Source organism: Hippocampus zosterae, chromosome 5, assembly GCF_025434085.1.
Source record: "Hippocampus zosterae strain Florida chromosome 5, ASM2543408v3, whole genome shotgun sequence".
Lineage (NCBI taxonomy): Eukaryota > Metazoa > Chordata > Actinopteri > Syngnathiformes > Syngnathidae > Hippocampus > Hippocampus zosterae.
The window spans coordinates 14910014-14929852 of record NC_067455.1 but is presented as its reverse complement, the minus strand read 5'-3'; the positions used below and the strand labels follow the sequence as shown (position 1 = coordinate 14929852).

General features: G+C 43.9%; 1 protein-coding gene across 1 annotated transcript in view; it reads right to left on the bottom strand.

Annotated features, from left to right (window-relative positions):
• Positions 1-1283: 1283 nt before the first annotated feature.
• The window catches only part of LOC127600889 (uncharacterized), a 302914-nt gene continuing 284358 nt past the window's right edge, over positions 1284-19839 (bottom strand). Inside the window, exon 2 of the mRNA XM_052065776.1 lies at positions 1284-1505. Within this exon, the coding sequence (XP_051921736.1) occupies positions 1329-1505 (177 nt within the window). The 3' untranslated portion in view covers positions 1284-1328. The remainder of the gene's footprint in view (positions 1506-19839) is intronic.

Below are 19839 nucleotides of genomic sequence, written 5' to 3'. Positions count from 1 at the left end.
AAATGAAGCACTTAAGTGACACAAAAAGTCCGGTCCGGTGAATTATAACTTGACCCTACATGGCCCAATAAAGTCAAGGGGTTGCTGCTGGGCCGTCTGCCTAATTACTACTGACAACCGGAGCAGCCACTGTTTTCCTCAGCATCAATGGCTGCTCAATTTTAGGCCACTGTTTACAAAATGGGCCGGGGTTGTGAGACAACACAGGGAAAAGATAGCCTTGACAGAATGTGAGAGACCCCATCAGAATGTGACTGGGTGGGAAGCAACCAACTGGAATCTGTGTTAAACCATAGTCTGAAAAATTCAGTGAGGTCTGGTCCAAGTAAATTAAATAAATTACTTTAGTCAACACAATTTGAGTTATCTAACCTGCCATTAATTGCAGCAGCTGGTTCTTTCACATTTTTAAATACCACGTCCGAATGGCAAGAACACAAACGAGAACACAAAGCTGTGCCATCATAGCACAGTCCAAATGAAAGGCAGTAAGGAGAACTTTTTCTGTCAATATATATATTTTTAATACCTTAAACACAAATGATTGCACTCTATTCCACTCAGCAGTACCATTTTGGAGCTTCTAAATGATCTCAGAGCTCACTTGGACCTACTTATGAGAAGGAGTCATGTTCGAACAACTCTGACAAAACGCATTGGAACTCTGTGTTTTCGTCCGTTTGGATCAGTCATCGCTCTGTGACAATTGGCACTGGCTTATCTCAGAGCAGTTATGGGGTTTTAAATCAACCAAACCACAGCACTTATGCGGTTGCTGGCTGCCCCCAAGTTATCGGATAGATTGATTTAAATTCTATAACTCATTAAGAGGTTATTAGTTTGCCTCTTCCACTAACACTTTCAATTCATTCACTTCAAACCTAATATCAACTTGCACTACACAACTAAATTTCCAACCACAACTACATTACACAACTAATCAGAGCTCCCTAAAATGTGAAACCCTATTTAATATGGCGGGCTCACTACTTTTAAACCTGTTGCCAACAGTGCACGTGATCTGTTAAAAATTTAGCTCCTGCTATTTGGTATCTTACAAACTTGTAAATCAGAGCCTAAATGTTTGCATTAAAAAAAAAAAAAAAAAAATAATATATATATATATATATATATATATATATATATATATATATATATATATATATACATACAGTATATACATATACTGTATATAGTATATACAGTATATATATACAGGAGGCATATATAGTATATACAGTATATATATACAGTAGGTACATATATATATATAAAAATCCTCATCTCACCCTTCGGGTGGTGTCCGTCCCTCATTCAGCTCGGGTCCTCTACCAGAGGCCAGGAAGCTTGAGGGTTCTGCGCAGTATCCTTGCTGTTCCCAGCACTGCACATTTCTGGACTGAGATGTCCGATGTTGTTCCCGGGATCTGTTGCAACCACTCATCTAGTTTGGGGGTCACTGCCCCGAGTGCTCCGACCACCACAGGCACGACTGTCACCTTTACCTTCCAGGCTCTCTCCAGCTCCTCTCTGAGCCCTTGGTATTTCTCGAGTTTCTCATGTTCCTTCTTCCTGATGTTTCAAAGGATATGGAAAACAAACAAAAAACATAATCTGTAATAAGTCCCGAAAAATGATCCATGCAATAGTGTGTGTTATTTTACAGCAAGACGCGATTTGCAGTGCATGGATCACATAAAACAATTACTCACATTTGTATAATTTGTTTTGTCGGTATCAGTACAGTGATGTGCACAGTGGATAGAACCCTTTCATAATTCAGAGCAGCTGCAAAAGAAAAAGCAAACACATTGGACCACATGTAGCACCCCTGTCAATCCCACAGTCATTTTTCCCCCCATTACCATGACTATCCAACATCTCTTAATCTGCTCGTCTTCACAACTAATGCTAAATTACAATGTCTCCTCTCAATATGTTCCAGCAACGTCACAGCACAGAAGGCAATTTGTATCTTACTAGGCAGGCTCTCAGCAATATGTTTAGATGTGAGGGGGTGGGTGGGTCTGTAGGCATCTGATAGGCTCTGGCTTAGTTGGTTAGACAATGGGGGCCTCCGGAGTAATGTGTGATTTTCTTTTCCTTTCAGCAGTCCCTAGAGTAATGGTGTGTGATTTCCCCCGTTTTTTCCTTTATGGAAAGCACTCGAGGCAAAGCCCACCTACAGCTTGACGTGGGAACACGCCTACTTTTAATCCTCTGCCATTCATTGGAAGAGAAAGCTAACAAAGATGACTTTTGACAACGCAGGGAATCAAACCAGAGCTGCCAGACATTTCCATGTGTCCAAGTGAAGGTGGGGTGCAGAACTCGGAGGAAAGGGGCAGCCTACACAGTCAGCTCTCTTCATGCTTACACCCTTCACTTTGCGAACACACACACACACACACACACACACACACACACACACGCTCAAAGGTACAGCTTGGAAGTCCTGCCTCCTCTTGTGCAGCTCAACAATAACTTTTGCTGACACATTTTCTCTCGGTGGAAAGGGTGAAAAAAGAAGATGGTGAGGCTAAGGAGTAAGAGAGAGGAAAAGAGACCTTTGCGATATAGCAAGAAAGAGGAATAAAAAAAACATTTAAACAGATTAAATACAGAACTAGTTCTCATGTCAGAAGGCTCACTTTGCTGATCTGGTAAGCAATTCCATCAAAGAACCTCTTTCCATCCCTTCACTCCACCTCAACTCTATTTGTACTGCTTCAATAGGTTGGAAGAATTAGTGGGACTCTTGGTAGTCACTCCAGGTGTCATTTTGTGGGTTCGTTAAGGGCACCGATGTTTTTTAGTTTTTTTTTTTCTTTTTGGATTTCAGGGTCGAGGAGAAGATGAAATGGTCCTGTGGTTCGAGAGGAACAATAGTGGCCCTGCAAAATCACATCTTGCTTGGGGGTGGTGGCTTGTGAAAAATGTTGTTCTGGGGCCCCTTGCATCTTGAATAGATTTGTTAAAGCCCCTATGGTCGCTTTATGCTAAACAGAGCACAAGGATGAGGTAGATGGCAAAGGCATGCCCAAACCAGAACATCACTACATTGGGCTTTGATGCCTTTTTTTTTTAAAGAGGGGAATGCCCACTGAAATCCAAATCTTTCTCCCCCTCTCATCACTTTCTTGTTCCATATATCCTCCTCCTTCAGTTCCCTTACTTACCCTTTTCTTCTCTTTCTGCCATGCAAAGATAATCAGGTTTATGTAAAGTATGTGTGCTCTTTTGACAGTCGGCAATACCTCATTAATTCAATCACACCAAGCACCATTGTTCCCAAAGTGTTTGAAATGCGTAACAGGGACGGGGGCCTTTTTTAATCCTGTCAATCACTGTTAACATTTTTCAAGCTGTTGCCATGGTTGAGGCCAGAGTTCATGAAAACAGTGAATATGGGCCAACAAAACAAGAATAAAGACTTATTTGAGATTGGGGTTTTTAAAAGGACATCTAGCGTGCACAAAAACACGAGAGGCACATGTAGACAACTTTGGACACTATACTGAGAGGGGGAGAGAGAAAAGAGCATTTGAAAACCAAACAGGTACCATAAAAAAACTTCAACTGGGAGGGCTCTGGGAAAAAAAACTGATGAATCGCATTCCGGAAGGAACATGTTTTGTTTGGAGCCCCCCCACCCCCCACCCCGACCCCCCCAAATGCATGGGTCTCCTATAGCACAATGACAATGATATATTTAAACACACTGCCTCCATATTCAACACTCCCGTACAACAAGGACTATGGCCTCCTTGATACCGGAAATATGTCTCCCTTGTTATCTCAAATAAGCAGATATAAATATGCAACAATAAAGCACTGTTAGTCGTTTAATTAGCACAGACACACACACACACTCAAACTCACTTGTATTCTTTGGCGTTCGACTCAGCATGACTTAGATTTATTCTTGATTTTACTGTTTGGTGCTTTGTCTTACTGTTTATTGTGCATGCTAAATCGCTCCATGTACAGCACTTTGAATGCAGCGATGGCTGTTTGAAAGTGCTCTATAAATACTGTTGACTTGACTTGACCTCACACACACAATCTGGACACATTTCCACACTCTTCAGTCAATTCACATTGCACAAGTAATAGAAATAGTCACGTCTGCTTATAGTTGTCAAGAGCAATGTGCTATTTGCACAGCGACAGCAATAAAACATAACAAAAAAAACCCACACACAACAATGCAATCTAAGTGTGTCTCTTCATGTGTTAATTCACAAGGCACATGTTGGTGCTTGATTGTAATTTCACAATTATACAAAAATACAGTTGGGTCACTTTTGATTTAGACATCCAGAAACTTGACTGAATGCAGTGTGGCTTCAGTTTCCTGTCTCAATGTGCCCTGCGACAGACTGTCATTCACCATCTGCCCAAATCATCTTAGCTAGGCTTCAACTCACCAGGTCCCTGAACAGGATATAAATATAGAAAATGGCTGTATAGATAGTTCTATTGATTTCTCTTTATTTACTTTCGGCACATTGTTTTTAGAACACCTACTCATGGTGGTGAAATTTATTTCATCCTCTCCTCTCTGACACTGCATGACAAAAAAAGGACAAAATAAAATTGTATTACGTGAAAAAAAGAAATTGAAGCTAATATTCGGGGGAAAACAATGTGAAATATACTTGAAAAATTCTACATTTAAAAAGTTATCATTTTAAGATGAATATAATTCCAATTATTAAATGATTTAGGGGCGACCCGGTAGTCCAGTGGTTAGCACGTCGGCTTCACAGTGCAGAGGTACCGGGTTCGATTCCAGCTCCGGCCTCCCCGTGTGGAGTTTGCATGTTCTCCCCGGGCCTGCGTGGGTTTTCTCCGGGTGCTCCGGTTTCCTCCCACATTCCAAAAACATGCATGGCAGGCTGATTGGACGCTCTAAATTGTCCCTAGGTGTGAATGTGAGCTTGGATGGTTGTTCGTGTCTGTGTGCCCTGCGATTGGCTGGCAACCGATTCAGGGTGTCCCCCGCCTACTGCCCGAAGACAGCTGGGATAGGCTCCAGCACCCCCCGCGACCCTAGTGAGGATCAAGCGGCTCGGAATATGAATGAATGAATAAATGATTTAGAAAATTGTGGTACAAGTCTGATATTGAAGCTAAACAGCAACTGTGCAAAAAGGTTTCATGCAACCTTGGCTGATCTATTATAAAATAAAAAATAATGTTAGGGTGGAAGGTTCTAGTGTCAAGGAGATCCCAATCCCCTCTTCCTATGTTCATTTACAACCTAATCTGTTGTGAGAAAGTGAAAAAGCAGAGTGAGAAAGAGGCAGATTAAGCTATTGAAGCGTTGGGGGTGCTTCCTACGCATCACTGACTCCTTTCAGGCCAATTTAAACACTGTTTGTTTATTAGTGTTTTACGGATGGCATTAGCGTCCTGGCTTATCTCAGCACACACACAGAATGCCACAATACGTTACTGTTCAAAGCCCAGATATGCGTGTGTGTGTGTGTGTGTGGTCGCTCAGTTGTTGTCAGTGCTGTTCTGACCCTGTTTAAGTAGTGAAAGACCATGTGAGACACTAATTATTGGACACGGATGCTCTTGTGCTCTGTGTAAATATGCTCCACACACACAGTGACTACACAGCGTCTGTGACACTGACAAAAGACTTAAAGGTGCACTGGGGAGATTTGCTTTTACTTCATCTGGCTGTGCTTTTTTTCCATAAATCCACAAACCTATCAGATGCTCATTGCACCACTTCTTGAGAAATACCTCTAATTTCTCTTCCTGATCATGGTATTAATGTGTAATCCTATTTTGACCATGAAAAAACAGATCTCCCTTGAGGCTGAAACGCTTTCTCGAACGAATGATGTTATCTCTCCATTTTATGATGCTCGTTTTTTGTTTTATAATTATAAGGGTCCTTTATAATTATAAGGGTGATAATTACGTAAATAGGAATGTACTGTAAATTACAGTATAGTATTTATTTGAGTACAATCTATATATATATTGCGCGTCGTCCCGCACGCGGTCTGTCCTTCCGTCTGTCCGTTTTCAAAACGTACCTACTTCACCGCGCCGCTGCGCGCCGCCACTGCGCCGCTCAGGCAGTGGCTCACTACGATCGCGCGGGCATCTTAGCGAAAAAATGTTGTCTACCCACAAGCATTGCAATAAAATTGTTAGTTATTTAGTAGATCTAAACATCTCTTTATTTTCGCGATAAGCAATGAAGATGAACAAAAGTTAAACCAAGCAACAACACTTTTGTGGGCCGAAGCCCCACCTTACCAGCCTTCCGCAGGAACTAGCTGATGACCCGCCCGGAGGGCGGCGAACCAGCTAGTGTCTTCATAAATAGACAGTTTGTGTTTTGAGATGAATCCCTTTGGATTTGTGGCCGCATGTTTTAGATACTTGGGTGAAGAGAGGGACGGAGCTGTCAACTGATCACCACCTGGTTGTGGGTTGACTCCGATGATGGCGGGAGATGCCCGTCCGACCTTCCTGTGTGGGGTTTGCATTTTCTCCCCGTGCTTGCGTGGGTTTTCTCCGGGTACTCCGGTTTCGTCCTACATTCCAAAAACATGGGTGGCAGGGTAATGGAACACTCTAAATTGTCCTTTGATGTGCGTGGGAGTGCGGACGGTTGTTGGTCTCTCTGCGATTGGCTGGCTACCAGTTCAGGGTGAACCCCAGCTATATATATAGCTGGGGTTATATATAGCTGGGCGTGTGTGTATATATATATATAGATGGGTGAGTGTGTGAAAAAATATATAAATTATATTAATTGCATTGATGAGAGAAAAATGTCCGTGCAACTATTTCTTTTTTCCCGATTGTCTTCAATGTGAGGACAGATACGTTGCATAAGGCTTACACGGTATGTAACATACCGCAAATGCAATCTGTGCTGCAGGATCAGAGACATCTTCATTGTGTGAGTGACAAGACCCATCAATGTTGCGTGAAAATAATTTGCCAGCTTTATTCAATCTACATATATCTAACCCCCACACCCTCTTTGGGCTAACTCAAAAAGTCACTCAGATGAGACGCCATGTGATTGTTATCTCGCTGTGCTTTTGTATGAAAATCAAATTGGGAATTGCTTTTTTTTCCTTGATTTACTTCCATGCAAACAAAGAACTTGTTTTCTTATTTTCATGTAAATGTCTTTTTCATCGGCGACGACAAGTGTAATCAATCTTCTTCAAGACAAGGTAGGAGTGCCTGCCAAAGGGGGTATTATTGGTGCTTAGTAGCCCGGGGATCATAAAACAAGAAAATTGAAAGTGATATTTAATTGACACTGCCATTTCCACTGCATGCCGAAATCTCGTCTCCCGTCGTTGCATCTCTCCCACACACCCGCTCGACCATTTCACACTCCGCAGGTGAAGACAGGACGGCAGACTGCAACATATATTCTTTGCAACCCTCCTCCTGAGAGTCGGCTGTCAATCTAAAAAAGCACAGTGCTGAAAAAAACTGAAAAGCAACAGAAAGTTTCTTCTCTGAGAAAAATATTTTTCAACAATGTCACTTCATCTCTGCGGTATCCTATACTGGAGAAGTGAAATATGATCATTATTTTTTATCCACCTTAATACATAATCAAGGTCATAGTTGCTCTTCAATGCTCAGAAAACACCACCATTATAAACACATCAAAACACTTTTGTAGTTCTCTCCAAATTCTCCACCTATGCAAAGTTAAGCTTTTAGTTTAAGAACCTGATAATTATACCAAAACTTAAATATAGATATGTGGTATTCAAGACATAAGGGTTCCTGTTAATACTTGTGACAGTTAATGCTTTACAAATGAAACTGTCTTTTATTTAATTACTGCTCTGACAGTCTCTGGTCTCAGCCAGTGCAGAAGTGACACTGTCTAATTAGGGTAAACTAATGCGATTAGAAGTCTTTGTCCTGAGACTTGTCAAGAAATGGGCTCTGGTTTGACTTTGTGACCATTGATATCATAGGACATAGTCCATGGAGTTACATCGTCATAAGCTATTTTATACTGCAAATTTTATTCAGTCTCAGACAAATTACACACTAACTGTTATGTTTCGATCTGGTTATGTTTGGTTTTGATTCCTCATGTGCCCTTTTTTCGACACTTCTCGTTATCAGTTTTCCTTGTGTGTAACCAATTAGCTCCCTCAACCCTTTGTGTGTTGTCCAGGTGTTTCTCGTTGTCTCGTCACTTAGCTTGTATTTAGTTCCCTGAGTTTCTGCCAGTCTTTGTTGGGTCATTGTGAGCTGTGAGTATGTGAGCATATGTGTGCTCCTGTCATGTTTTGTTTCCTGTCTTAGTTTTGTTTGTTCCTTGTGATTTCCAGGCAATTTTTGAGTACTTCGAGTTAGTGTTTTTTCCATTGTACTCCTGTGTGTATTTTTTGTTAAATACATTTTGGTCAATCCACCCTCCTCCTACCTGCTTTTTGGGGTCCGACAACTACCATCATGCGAAACGTGACTAACAATATTATGTGATCCAATATCAAATCAAAAATGTAATAGAAAATTGGTCCTTATTTCAAATTAAAACATTCTAAACATTATACATGTATACACACACACACATATACTGTATATCTATATATATATTGCGCGTCGTCCCGCACGCGGTCTGTCCTTCCGTCTGTCCCTTTTCAAAACGTACCTACTTCACCGCGCTCACTAAGATCGCGCGGGCATCATAGCGAAAAAATGTTGTCTACCCACAAGCATTGCTGATGAGCCGCCCGGAGGGCGGCGAACCAGCTAGTATATATATATATATATATATATATATATATATATATACACTGTATATGGGATAGGCTCCAGCACCCACCGCAACACTGGTGAAGATAAAGCGGTTTGGAAAATGAATGAATGAATATATATATATATTATGGATGGGTATGACGTTAAACTGCATCCAACTGGTCCTCCAGGTTGGGGGGTTGGGCGTGAGGTTAACAACCTCACCCTGTAAAAACCTGCTGCCTTGTAGGTTGGGTCTCTTTAGACAAAGGCTAGGAGAAGGCAACTCTGAATCCAAATCCCCCTGCTGCCTTGCAGGGTCTGCCTCTTAGGCATACGGTGGTACACCCTACCAGTGTACCCGGAGTGGAGCCCCGACAGGCAGGGTCAGGCACGCAGTCAGCGACCCTGGCAACTCCTGCAGCAGACCCGGTCCCAAGTGTATTGGTTCATCCTCTCCGTTGGGCTCCGATCGGTGACGCCGAGAGGGGGACACTACAGCCTGGGCAACTCAGTGTCTCCATATCCCCCGCCCAAGCCTTCGACGCGCACTGGAGAGTGGTCTCCACCGAAGTCGCAAGACTTCGTAAAGCAACCACGGGAAGAGGCAGTTACCGGTTCATTAGGGCTCCGGCCAATTGGCGTGGAGCCGGAGCGCCAGGGGCCTCGTCCGACGGTGGGAGGAGTCATCGCACTCCATTGGCTAGCTACCGCCCGCCCCAAACTGGGCAGCCCCCGGTCAATAGGGTGCTAGCCCGTCACACTCGCCTGCTCTACTGGGTGCGTAGAGAGCAGGGGAAACCCGGAAAGCGAGTGCCTCCATGCACCAGGCAAAACACGCAAGAGAAAGAAGTCCCCAGCACTTCGCATAGCAAGCTGGAACGTCAGAATTATGTGCCCCGGAATGTCCCCCGACCCGACTCAGATCACTGACCTAAGAAAGACCGCCATCATTGGGAAGGAACTGGCCCGCTTGAACATCGATGTGGCCTGCCTCCAGGAGACACGCCTGCCAGACAGCGGATCCCTCAGGGAAGAAAACTACACCTTCTTCTGGCAGGGTCGGCCGCAGAAGGAACCGCGCCAGCATGGCGTGGGCTTCGCAGTGAGGAACTCCCTGCTCCACGCAGTGGAAACACCGACCGGCGGCACGTCCCGTCTCCTCTCCCTGCGCATGAAGACCACAGCAGGGTATGCCAACATCATCTCAGCCTACGCCCCCACCCTGACGTCCTCCCCAGAAGCCAAGGATGAGTTCTACGAAACTCTCGAAAATGAAGTGAGACGTATCCCCAAGACCGAACTCCTCCTGATTCTCGGCGACTTCAACGCACGTGTGGGGGCCGATTGGAAGGGTTGGCCCTCTTGCCTCGGCCCACATGGAGTTGGCCGAGTGAACGAGAATGGCCAACGCCTCCTCGAGCTGTGCTGCCACCACAGCCTCTGTATCACCAACACCTTCTTCGCAGGCAATGACCGCCACAAGGTGTCCTGGAGGCACCCTAGATCCCACCATTGGCACCAGCTGGACCTAGCAATTACAAGAAGATCCAGCCTGAACGCCATCCTCCACACGAGGAGCTACCACAGCGCAGACTGCGACACCGACCACTCCCTAATCGCCAGTAAGGTGAGGCTGCAGCCTCGCAGAATCCACCACGCCAAGACCAAGTGCAAGCCGCGCATAAACACCTGTGGCACTGCCGACCCGGAAAAGGTGAGCTGCTTCTCCACTACATTCAGAGATAAGCTGAAAGAGAAATATGACAACACCACAGAAGACCCCGTCCGTCTCTGGGACCAGCTCAGAAACGCCATCTACGACTCCACAATGCTCGCCTTTGGGAAGAGAGTGCGGAAAAACGCAGACTGGTTCGAGGCGCACTGGCTAGAAATAGAGCCTGCAACAGGAGCCAAGAGAAAGGCAATGCTTGAGCACAAGAACAACCCCTGACCCAACACCCGAGACACCCTCCGTGCTGCCAGGAGTAAAGCCCAGCGGTCAGCCCGCCGTTGTGCTAACAAATACTGGCAGGACCTCTGCATGGAGATCCAGTCAGCTGCTGACCAGGGCAGGACCAGGAGCATGTATGAGGGGATCAAAACGGCAACGGGTCCACCATGCAACAAAACCGCCCCTCTCAAGTCCAAGACCGGTCACACGATCCAAGACCAAAGCAGGCAAATGGATAGGTGGGTCGAGCACTACCTAGAGCTATATGCAACTCAAAACACCGTCGCAGGAGCAGCCCTTGACTCCCTGCCTGACCTTCCCCTCATGGAGGAACTGGACAGCGCACCCTCGCCTGACGAGCTTGCGAAAGCAATCAACGCTCTAAACAATGGCAAAGCACCAGGCCAGGATGGCATCCCCCCTGAGGTACTGCGGCATGGGAAACACACGCTCCTGCAACCGCTGCACCAGCTTCTGAGCCTCTGCTGGGAAAAGGGCCACATCCCCCAAGACATGAGGGATGCCTCCATTGTCACCCTCTACAAGAACAAGGGGGCCCGCAGCGACTGTAACAACTATCGGGGCATCTCTCTGCTCAGCACCGTTGGGAAGGTGTTCGCCCGCGTCGCCCTGAAACGGCTTCAGCGCCTCGCCTCACGAGTCTACCCCGAATCGCAGTGTGGCTTCAGGGCTAAAAGATCCACAGTGGACATGATATTCTCCCTCCGCCAGCTTCAAGAGAAGTGCCGCGAGCAGCAAAGACCTCTGTTCATTGCCTTCGTTGACCTGACCAAAGCGTTCGACCTGGTCAGCCGGAGCGGGCTATTTTAAATATTGGAGAAGACAGGCTGTCCACCAAAACTGCTCACCGTTATCCGCTCCTTCCATCAAGACATGCAAAGCACAGTCCGCTTCAACGGCGCTACCTCCCAGCCATTCCCAGTCAGCAGTGGAGTGAAGCAGGGGTGCGTCCTTGCACCAACCCTATTTGGAATCTTCTTTTCCATCCTCCTTCAGTATGCCTTCTCCGACTGCGAAGAGGGGGTATACCTCCGCACACGGCAAGATGGTAGCCTCTTTAACATGGCAAGACTGCGCGCCAAGTCTAAAACCTACAACATCCTGGTAAGAGAACTACTGTTTGCAGACGATGCTGCCCTCACTTCCCATAGTGAGGCAGGACTCCAGCACTTGTTGAACAGACTCTCGCGTGCGTGCAGGGACTTCGGGCTCACGATCAGCCTAAAGAAGACAAATATACTAGCCCAGGGAACCACCGTCGCCCCCTCTATCACCATCGAGGACACGCCGCTGCAAAATGTCGACTCCTTCACCTATCTAGGCTCAACCGTCACATGTGCAACAACACTCGACGCCGAGATCAGCTCGAGGATCGCCAAGGCTGCCGGTGTGATGGCGAAGCTGTCGAAACGCGTCTGGGAAAACAGCCTTCTCAGTGCAAAAACCAAGGTTATGGTGTACGAGGCCTGCGTCCTCTCCACCTTACTCTACGGCAGTGAGTCATGGACCACCTACGCTAGGCAGGAACGGCGACTTAACACCTTTCATCTACGTGCCCTCCGGCGGCTGCTGCGCATCAGGTGGCAGGACCGGATTCCAAACACTGCGGTCCTCCAACAAGCCGGCCTCCTAAGCATCCAATGCACCTTGATGAAGAGGAGGCTCCGCTGGATCGGCCATACCTTCCGCATGGACCCCCACCGGCTGCCGCGGGAAATCCTCTATGGCGAGCTGCTTGAGGGACGCCGGAGTGTGGGCCGGCCCCTGCTGCGCTACAAGAACACTTTCAAACGTGACCTAAAGGTCAGTCCTGGGGCTGCGGCGGAGGAGCAGGACCGGGCCTCACAGAAGCGGGCAGCGAGAAAGTGCCGCGCAGCTGCTCCACGCACCACCCCACCATCCTCAACATTCACCCGCGTGAAATGCCAGCGGGAATGCCACTCAAGAATAGGGCTCTTCAGCCACTCGCGCTCATGCGTCCGGTACAGGACCTAATCCCCCCCTAAGCGTCGACCATTGCCTTTCGAGACGAGGATGCTATATATATATATATATGGATGGATGGATGTATACATGTATGCATGCATGCATTCATGTATGCATGTACTGTATGCATGTATTGCAGAATTATGAAGAATTTAATGCCCTCCGAGAGGCCTTTTGGCCTTAAATTAAACTGCTTCTTCTTCAACAGCGTTGGTGAAGTGACTGACACAGTTCAACAAGTGGCAGAATATGATGAAACTTTTAAGACTTTTATTACAGTATAACAGAGTCGGCCACAGAGTTGCACAAAATTGCCTGTAGATTGGTCCTCTAATGTAAAAGTCAACAAATTCGTTTTTTTTCCTTTTTTTAATTATGATGGACCCTTGAGTATTGGATCCTCGTGGGCTTCGGCCCAGGTAAGTCAGTTGGTAAAGCCGGGCCTGGTTCGAATCGTAGTTGTTCTTTTGCACAACCTTTCGCAAGGGAATAAAACTGCACTATGTTAAGGGATCTATTGTGCATTTTAATTCAAAGATAACATTGGCACCTTCTTACAGGTGTGGATGTTGTACATGTGCTGTATAAATAGTTGAGTTGTGTTTTAACATAATTGTTGCACCGCATTCAAATTAATCAATCATTCAAATCTTTTCATGAAGTCAATAGTTAACAACTCTCGCCATGAAAATCCTCACGATACAACACTATAAACATCACTAATGAAGCCATTGGCATAACAGCAAACAACAGACAACCAATAGTGTTCTAAAGATAGCCTAAGTGTGTGGTCTTGGTCAGATGGAGAAGTGGAGGTGCACTTTGGCCTGTATGTCTGTAATTTTGCTGCAAACCCTGTGATTAAGTACATAAATGTACCAACACTGTTCTTATCGATCCAGCCTGGGGTTCCACATTCTACTCGTGTATGTTGAAGTCACTTCACCGAGTTGAACATGAGGACAACACTAAATACACTTCAGCCGCTTGCTTCAACAAAGTCTACATGGTGGCCATATTGTGTAATGGAAGTTCTGATCAGAGGCAAGACTCAGGTCGATCAACTCCCAACCAGAAATGACACAAAAAATAAAGAGTGGAATTATTGTGTGTATGTGAAATTTGCTAAGAAAAACGTTTTATATTTAATCTCAGCCATACCTGATATATCCACATAGCAATTAATGTATTAATTTGCAACTTTGTTGTGTGTTGTAATTTTCTTGATTCAGGGGTTCGCCTGCACACCGCTTGTAATGATCGGCATCGTTGTCTGATTATCATTATTATTTTTGAATGAACATCTGAGGTTTTGTTTCTACATTTGGTTTCTATATTCTATGATTGTCACTTTCACTGTTGTTAATTTCAGGGGTGCGGCATGAGCAAGTCAGTCTCACTGACAAAAGCTGTTTAAAGAGCTTGCTGTTGACCTACAGCAGCATAACGTGAGCTTTGTGGACAGGCAGCAATTGGTGTCAAAGAGAGGCCAAACCGGAATGATTTATAGCTTGGAAGATGTGACTCGTTGCTTGTGCTGCCGCAATTACCTTTACTGCTAAACTCACAAGTAGCATGTGCACTATCTGTATACACAGCTCGTGGTTCATGTGAACACCAGCACACAAACGTGCCTCTCTATCCCTCTTTTTACACACGGCGTTTATGTTTGAATGGTTGGGCCTCTGTTTTGCCTGCCTTGTCCACTTAAAAGGGCATTAATCAACTGCTACTTTATAAATCAGGAGGTCCTTGCAGGCTCAAAGCGATTATGAGGTCAAGACTCTGCAGAAGTACTTAACCAATTCCCAATCCCATTTGGACTGGATATATTTTGCTTCCTTGAGGCCAAGCGATTCATCATCATTCTCCCACTGAGGCATAAAGGATCAGGCAACAAGGGAGGACTGGATATTAAACAAAGAGTAGGAATTCAGAGGGGGCTATAGCTCACCCTCTATTAGCTGTCTATTTCGTGTACTTATCTCCTGGTCTCTCTCTTAACGATCCTTCCAAAAAGAATGACAGTTTTGTGGACAGTCAACAATGACGCGGCTCACGAAGGAATCAGAAGTATAAATACTTCATTAACCAAGATGCAATGAATTCTCTGGCAGGGTTTTGCAAAGTACAGAAGGAGAGTAATTAGACTAAGGGAAGGTCATTGTGTTATTCAGCAAACTCGGATTATTTGATTGAATTGACTTTGATGATCCACTTGCATCAGTTGACTGACTTGTGTGACCGTAAAGCAAAAGGCTCCAATTTTTTAAAATATATACCGTATTTTCTGCACTGTAAGGCACGTTGCATTATGTATCCACTAGTTGGAGCTATGCTCAAGGGAATACAATATAATACGATACAGCTTTATTTGTATAACATTTTCACAACAGCTGTAACAAAGCGCTTTGCAGAACATTTAAAATACCATGTCCAAAAAAAATCTGAATATTGATACATATATAATGTGCGCTGTTGACTTTTGAATAAATTGAATGCCTTTAGGTGCGCCTTATAGTGCGGAAAATACGGCTTTTTAAATGTTTTTTTTTTTAATTTATTACCAGCACTAACACAAGTGTCTCATGGAATAGGCTCTCCAATTTTAAATACTGAGGAACTCAAGCACACGAGATCAACCACGGTTACCAATCTCTCATACGAATAGTATTGCAGTAAAAATGACCGAGCCTGTACCTCATGTAAATCATCAAACCTTTTTGTATATTTAACATTTTTTATATTGATTATAATCCCCAAATGGGAAATCAAAATTAAAGATTCAAGAAGAAGTTTTATGGTCATACAAAAATATTTCCTCGTGATATTGCATGAAACACGATGGCCAATATCCTAGGTACGCTTCCACTGCTCCTTTATGGGAGGGCGAGGAAGCGTCTATTCTTCCTGAAGTCCACGGCCATCTCCCCGGTCTTCGTCACAATGTTGAGAACCGCAAAGCAGGCGAAAAACTGGTCGAGGGCATCTGGCAGGGAGGGGTTATTTGAGCATAGTGCATCCTTAGTGCTGTAGTTTGTGATTCACTTAATGACTTTCCAAATGCTTCGAAGGTAATTGGACGTGAAGTGACTCGAGATTTTCTGAGCATAGAAGCATCGGTATTTAACTCTCCTAATGCCCAAAGCCAGATTTCGTCTTGCTGCCCTGAGTGCTGATGCTTAATGTGCCCTGAAAAAAAGCAGCATCATTCTCTAGCTTTCAGCAATGCTCTCACCTCTGCATTCAGCGAGGTCCTGTGGTTGCAGTAAATTGTGACTCTCTTGATGGAGCAGACCTCATCGGCACATTTTGAGATGAAGTTAGGCTGGATGACACGTCTTTCTCCAGGTCCACGTTTTCTTCCTGAGAAGATGCTTCGCTGAACATTTGTCAATCTGTGCACTGAAAACAGCAGCATCACCGGGCCACAACTTGATGCTACTGACAAGTTCCATTTTGTCTTGCAGACCACACAAATAGAACCAAATCACACACAACCAAGTATGCAAAAAGAGTTGCCGAGTCAAAGTGGCACGCTGATGCACTTCTTGAGCTGGGATGGTGGTGATGGTGACTTGCTCGAGGGCACCTTAACACCACCCTGGATGCATACTTGCATCTCTCCAACAACCAGTTGCCATTTTTACTTTGTCTGCAAGAGGACTTCAGTCATGACAGACTTTCAAAGTGCAAGTCTTTACATTGGAGCTCTTGATGGTGCTCTAATTTTAACAGTAAAAATGAAGACTTAAAACAATATATGATTAACAACCAGACAAGTATATTCACAGCTTAACAACAGCAATTTTAACACACGAGAATTAAAAAAAAACAGTGGCTTCAATAAAATGGACCTCACACAATATTCCTTCTACATCTTGACAATTTGCTTTGTTTCTTAACTACTGCATATGCCCTTTGAGCTGTTAGAGTTTTCTAAGTTCCAGTGTTTGTAAAAATGCAAGCGACCATTCAGTTAAATTAAGGATGACAACCTGTCATCAGTGCTTCATCAAGAATCAACTCTAACAGATGATTTCATACTTTGTTGTTGGTGTAATGTCCAATTTAGGGAAACATATCAGATTCATTTAGCCATGACAGCAGAAGCGAAGATGAAAATCTAAAGGAAAGAATGCAAGAAAACAAAATGAAAACATAATCAAAACAAATGAAAAAAGGAATCGGAAAAATGAATGCAGAGCAAATTGCGGTTTCACTAGAGCAGCTGAGAAGCTTGACAAAAAGTGAAGAAGACAGTTTCCATTACTCCTGGCACCCACCTGAGAATAATTTGCTGAGGCTCAGTAAATTGTGATTCAAGCTATATAATTGTGTAATCATTTTCTGTCCGTTAATATTTCAGCATCCTTATGAAAGGGAAACGCGGAGAGAAGGAAACACGAGCAGTTACAAATTGCTGGACAATTCTACAAGTTATAATATGAATTTACGGTAGAACTGAAGCACTTTCTAATTTGTCTCAGGAGAACGCTCATAGGCATTTATTTTCCTGCCCATTGTGCCCAGGAGTGAGGTGTGGTCTAAATCTGCGCAGGGGCAAGCCACGCAGAATTTTGGTTAGTTTTGTGCGTGAAAATAGCCCATTTGATTCACCACCAGCCGAAGCAGCTGCTCTCATTTTCTTTAAATGCCATGAGAGGACCATTGATAGTCAGGTCAAGACAGGGAAAGTATGATTATAAGGACCTACAAGAAGACTTTTAAGTGCGTATGAGATATGAAGTTGGCTACAGAATTCACAGATGTGTGAAGTTGCCGCTTGAGACTGCCAACTACCCTGATCACAGCTGTGCCATGACTAAAAATACAAAATATAAATATGACAATAATAATAATAATACTAATAATACAAACTTGGAGAATGCCTTCCCAATGGGTTGAAAAGATCATAAAGATGATGATAAAATAAAAGTATTGCATTCAATCTGCAGTCATTAGGAGGGTTCTCTGCACCCCGCTTTTGTATTTATGAATGAAATATGATGACATCCATGACACATGTCTGCGAGGCTCAAAATCTGTCTGCCTGCATCATAATCAAATTGACCTAATTCAGGTTAAATTCCTTGCACCAATCATAAGACATGGTCCCAGCAGGCGTAAAGTTTAGTCTCTCTTCAGCCATCAAATTGTCAGGTGTGCCTGGGGTGTGTCAACGGATACGCCGTAAGTGCACCGGAACGCCCAGCATGGCGCAGAGAGATTAACCAAATTCCCAAACATGCGAATCAAGGCTAACATCGGCACAAAAATCGGGACATGCCATTTTTTACGCCTGAACCCTCTGAATACAGCGCCCAAAGTGTTACTAGAGCTCCTTCAAACAAAGTGCACCTCCAATACATAATGCAAGTGGCTGTTTGGTTTCAAGAACTAGAAACAATTTCCAACTACTGTATACATCTTTTTTTTTTTCAAATCACAAATGTATATTTTCAGTGAGAACCAATTGATGAATGAAGTTATCCTTGATTATCCCGGGGCTCGAATATGGGCCCTCAACAAAAGAGTTTCCTCTCTGACACATGTAATTTAACAAAAATAAAACACCAGTCTTACAGCTATCCAAGCCTCATCACAAGCTCCAGTAGAGCAGTGGATCATGGCTTTTGAGTGACTGCCTTACCGTTTGATGTAAATTTGCATCGACCTGCGCCACTTAAGGAGAGTCAGCCCAAAAATCACAAGAGAGGTGAAGAAATCGCAAAATGTCGTTGGTGAATTTAAAAGAGACAATACATTTGTAAGAAAGTATAGATTTTTAAAGATGAGTTTAATCGGTTGAAATACTGCATGTTAATGTCAAGTAATGAAGAATCCACTCTAAACCTACAGGAAATACATACACTAAATTGGAAAGTCAATTCACAGTAAATTCCTTAATTCAGTTCACCACAGAGAACATCGTCATCGTCCAATCTAAATGTAGTATGAAAGGCGTGAAACACAAATGGCTCAGCAGTTAAATGCACGAAGCCTACATGTTTATCAGAATAATATCTCTGTATAGCATTGCATTTCGAGGGCGCATACTGTGTTCATGCAGAACATTAAATGTCATAAATCAAACTGAACGTTATATGCACGTCAAGGTAGCAAGTAACTCAGTGGCAGTGACAAGACAAAGTCACCAGCTTTACTTTCTGCTATTAAGTACGAGACATGTTCTAAATTTCACGTTCAAGTCTTGTCATCTTTTGTTTTATCGCATCGTTTTTAATAATGATAAATAATCTCTCTCTCTCTCTCTCTCTCTCTCTCTCTCTCTCTCTCTCTCTCTCTCTCTCTCTCTCTCTCTGTCTATCTGCCTTGCTGCTGAAATGCTGATCATAAATTGTTGAAGTGCAATGACTTGTCTCCCCCACTTTCACACAGTGGTCCGACTAGTACCAAGAACAGATTAAAAAGTGTGCAACACTTTCCAAGCGGTCTCAGCATACTATTAGCATATATATGAGATTTGAGACATTTTATAATATTCTCCAGCAGGACTCATCTGTCATGGTTTGGCGATGAATTATAAAATGCTTGTTTGGATGTAAGGAACCTGAAAAAAAAGTGTGCCTTACTCCAATAACCTTTACTTTGGATGTATTAAAAAAGAGGGCAGGAGAAACAACATGCTGATACTTTAATTAAAAAAAAGATGCTTTTGTGCACAACATTACCAATGCTATTGTTCAGCATAACGTACGGGTGAAGGGTGGGGGGGGCGGGGGGGGGGGGGGGGGGGGACTTCGAGTTATGCTGCTAGAAAAGTACCGGTCAATGGCCATTGATTTAAGGAAACCTGAGCTCCGTACCTTTGATAAAAGTAGGAAATACCATCCAACTTTGAGAAAATTAACAAAAAAAAGTTGGACTTTATTTACTGTAATTGTAAAACATATTAAGCAGTCCCTCATGGGCTGTGCAGATGCGTTATAGTCTTGCAAATATCCTATGTGTTAATTAAATTGGTGAAAGTGCAATGGCCTGTGTCCTAAATTAATTGCTTTCTATTAGATTAACTTATTGTAGATGAGGTTATGCCCAACATTGTTGGACATTTCCTTACATTCAATTTTCTTGAACATGATTGTTAATAGAGC